Source organism: Paramormyrops kingsleyae, unplaced genomic scaffold (genome assembly GCF_048594095.1).
Source record: "Paramormyrops kingsleyae isolate MSU_618 unplaced genomic scaffold, PKINGS_0.4 ups158, whole genome shotgun sequence".
Taxonomy (NCBI): Eukaryota; Metazoa; Chordata; class Actinopteri; order Osteoglossiformes; family Mormyridae; genus Paramormyrops; species Paramormyrops kingsleyae.
Genome location: NW_027326096.1, coordinates 11,860 through 14,759, shown reverse-complemented (window position 1 = coordinate 14,759; position 2,900 = coordinate 11,860). Strand labels below are relative to the sequence as shown.

The 2,900-nt window shown below is 40.9% G+C and overlaps 1 protein-coding gene across 1 annotated transcript; it reads right to left on the bottom strand.

Moving 5' to 3' along the window:
• Positions 1-423: 423 nt before the first annotated feature.
• bet1l (Bet1 golgi vesicular membrane trafficking protein-like) lies at positions 424-2,268 on the bottom strand. Its single transcript, XM_072708600.1, has 4 exons — positions 2,250-2,268; positions 1,738-1,823; positions 1,523-1,579; positions 424-591 (listed from the first exon to the last, which is right to left on the bottom strand). Exons 1-4 carry the CDS (start codon positions 2,266-2,268, stop codon positions 424-426), a joined length of 330 nt encoding a protein of 109 aa, XP_072564701.1.
• Between the last annotated feature and the right edge of the window lie 632 nt (positions 2,269-2,900).

The window sequence follows — 2,900 nt, the reverse complement described above, 5'->3', positions numbered from 1 at the left end:
CTGATGACTGCATATTAAAATTTCACAACCAGGATTTGACAAATAAGCAGCACTCAGGACTGCTGGTGGCTTATTTTTAACATGCATTCCACTGGCAGGACACTTCGAGAAACCCAATCAAAATGGGTATTTCACAGGAGCTGGACTCAGTCCTTTCCTACTCTGCGTCAGAGAGTTCAACGGCCTAAAAAGGAACAGAGTCATTCTCAGCACAAATTTGTCTGAAATCCTCAATGGATTAAAATCTTCTTATTCCTGTTGGCCATTCTGTTCCTGGGGCTTGAATGCAATTTCTCAGTCATAAAAAGAACAATAATGAAGGACAAGTATCCACTGAGAAGGACACTTCTCATATCATCTAGAAAGTAAATAGCCCCGTGTACGCAATAGAATGAAGGACAGTTTATTCCCGTTTTCCTGTGTTTAAGTCTGGGTCCTGGTGACCAGGTAGTACAGAAGAAAGAAGACCAGCACCAGTCCCACAGAAACATAACAGAGGATCTTGCGGTTGTCCCTGCCAGATCGAACCATAGTGGAGAACCTCTTCACACTTCCTGTCAGGAGCCCAGTGGCACTCAGGAAGTTGGAGTCCTTTCAAGAAAAAGGAAGGAAAGTCTCTCTTAAGCTGGTTAGTGCTGGAACCATTTGCAATTAGTGCTGTCATGATTACTCAACTGTTAAAACAGATCAATTCAAGTTTTCCTTCTCAATTACTCAGCAGTATGGCAGAATGGAGATGGTGCATAGCAGATGAAGGTGAAAATAATGAGCGGAAACCATCAGTTGTGTGGAAGCACTTCACACTGAGGCTCCTGGGGCTAGGGCCTTGAGAGACACTTTGGAGATGCCTTTACATGCTCTGATTTTCCCGTATATATCAGCAGCACAAAACAATAATTCAGTGTGACCTATATTTTTGTTTTCAGCACAAACACAGCTACAATAACGGGCCATTCTGGCTCAACTCAACAAATTTCTGGCATTTTATTTGCCCCTCGGCCAACATGGAAAACCCAGAATTTCTCTGGCCAAGCTCATATAGTTTGAGTTACACTGGCTTGAAATCAGTGATACTTTTTTTTGATACTCAGTGATACTTTTCCTTTATTCACAAAAATGCTTGGTTGGCCATTTTCAGATGCCTGAATCTTTGCAACAGTAACACCTAGGTACCTGAGAATTGTAGGATATACAAATATTTATATATACATATATTCCAAATATGTGTTTATTTAGCTTGTATTCAAAACAAAAGATTAATTCTCTAATCTGTCAAAAAACCCAGAATCTCAAGGGGTAATAAAAATACTGCCACTCTCATTGTATTATTTGAAAGTCCCAGGTTCCCATTACAGAATTGTATTTTCTGCTTTAAGGGTTTTATTAAGCTTCAATTTATCAATGAAAATCTTAAAACAAAAATAAAACTCAAAAACCCTTAAAACAGAAAGCACCATTATGTTTTTTATGTTGTAAAGGGGACCTTGAATTGTCATTAGCGATCCTTATTGCTTTAACTTACCATGCCATCCAAATATGAGTTCTGCTCTTCTGCGTCCTTGTCAATATCATAGGCTAGCTAAATGTCACAAAGGAAAAGTAAACATACATAAACCTTAGGTGACAGCACCGGGACACCGTTCAGGTATTTAAAACATCTGTTCAGCAGTACAGGATATTATAGTGATTACTGTCAATTAACTCTGTATCGTCTAAGACTACATGTGGTGTACATACGGATTTCAGTCTGGAGACTTTTGAAGCCAGGTTCTCCGCCAAAAGCTGGTTTTCCGCGTCCAGCATATCGTCCACGGCGCCATGCCCTGGTAATGCACAGAATGAGGGATTATGGCTTTCGTGACTGACAGTAACACGAAAGATGGGTTATTTATGTGACGCTTTTATCAGCAACCCAGGAATTCACATATTCATCAGCGACGACACCAGACTAGCGCCGAGTTTCTAAAATATATCCTAAGCACGAATACGCACAGTAAAGTACATGAATTCTCGCCAGACATCCAGGAAACGTTCCCATACATTAGGACAGCTAGCTAAATGTCCCGATTTTTACCTTTTTATCAAGCAATCTAATAACACAAAGCGAACAATTTGCGAATACCTCAAGACAATAACTCCAGAGTTGTACAGAGATTTCTGCTGCGACGCTATTGTGTTTGGCGTGTAAAAAACATACGGGTAAGAAGTATCAGAGGTCATTACAAAGTGGAGTACGTGGCGCCGCGTACCTCTGTTCCAGTCAGCCATGTTTTTGTTGACTAGAATTCCTTGTAGTTTCTTCCTCCTTCGTTCCTGCTATAGCACATAAAGCCAAACGCTCACACTGCCCCCTGCTGTTCCGGAGACTGAATCGCACATGCGTCCCTGTGATGGGTTGGCGCCCCAGTCTGGTTTATGCCCTGCCCTGCGCCCGTAGCTTCTGGAACAGACCCTGGACCCCTGCGATCCCTGCATAGGACATGGGGATTGAGTCATCCATCCTCAAGCCACTTATCCTAAAAAAGGGCACTGTTGTCCTGTACATTATAATAACAATAAAATTTATTTTACATATAAAAATAGTGAACTGCTACGTTTAAAGGCATTGACTAAGGCACTGCCTATTTACAGTGGTGGCCAAAATTATTAGAACACTTGACAGATCTGAAATGTTGACCTTGTTTTGCCTCCAAGACATGATTTCATTTCATAATGTTCATGTGGTTGAGCTGAGCACAACAATATCAGATGAAGTGAGACCTACTGTTTTTATCCACTTATAACTTTAATATTTGGTATGTCCACTTTTTGCAGCAATTACAGCAGCACATCTCTCTGGCATAGCGTCAATATATTTCCTGAGAACTTCAACACTAATGGTATCCTACTACACTAATGGT

What these genes read in the sequence shown, in the direction of transcription:
- bet1l (XM_072708600.1), bottom strand. An exon ending in AAGTCTCCAGACTGAAATCC is followed by an intron (nt 1,580 to 1,737) that starts GTATGTACACCA and finishes TGTGACATTTAG; the next exon opens with CTAGCCTATGATATTGACAA. An exon ending in ACTCATATTTGGATGGCATG is followed by an intron (nt 592 to 1,522) that starts GTAAGTTAAAGC and finishes TTTTCTTGAAAG; the next exon opens with GACTCCAACTTCCTGAGTGC.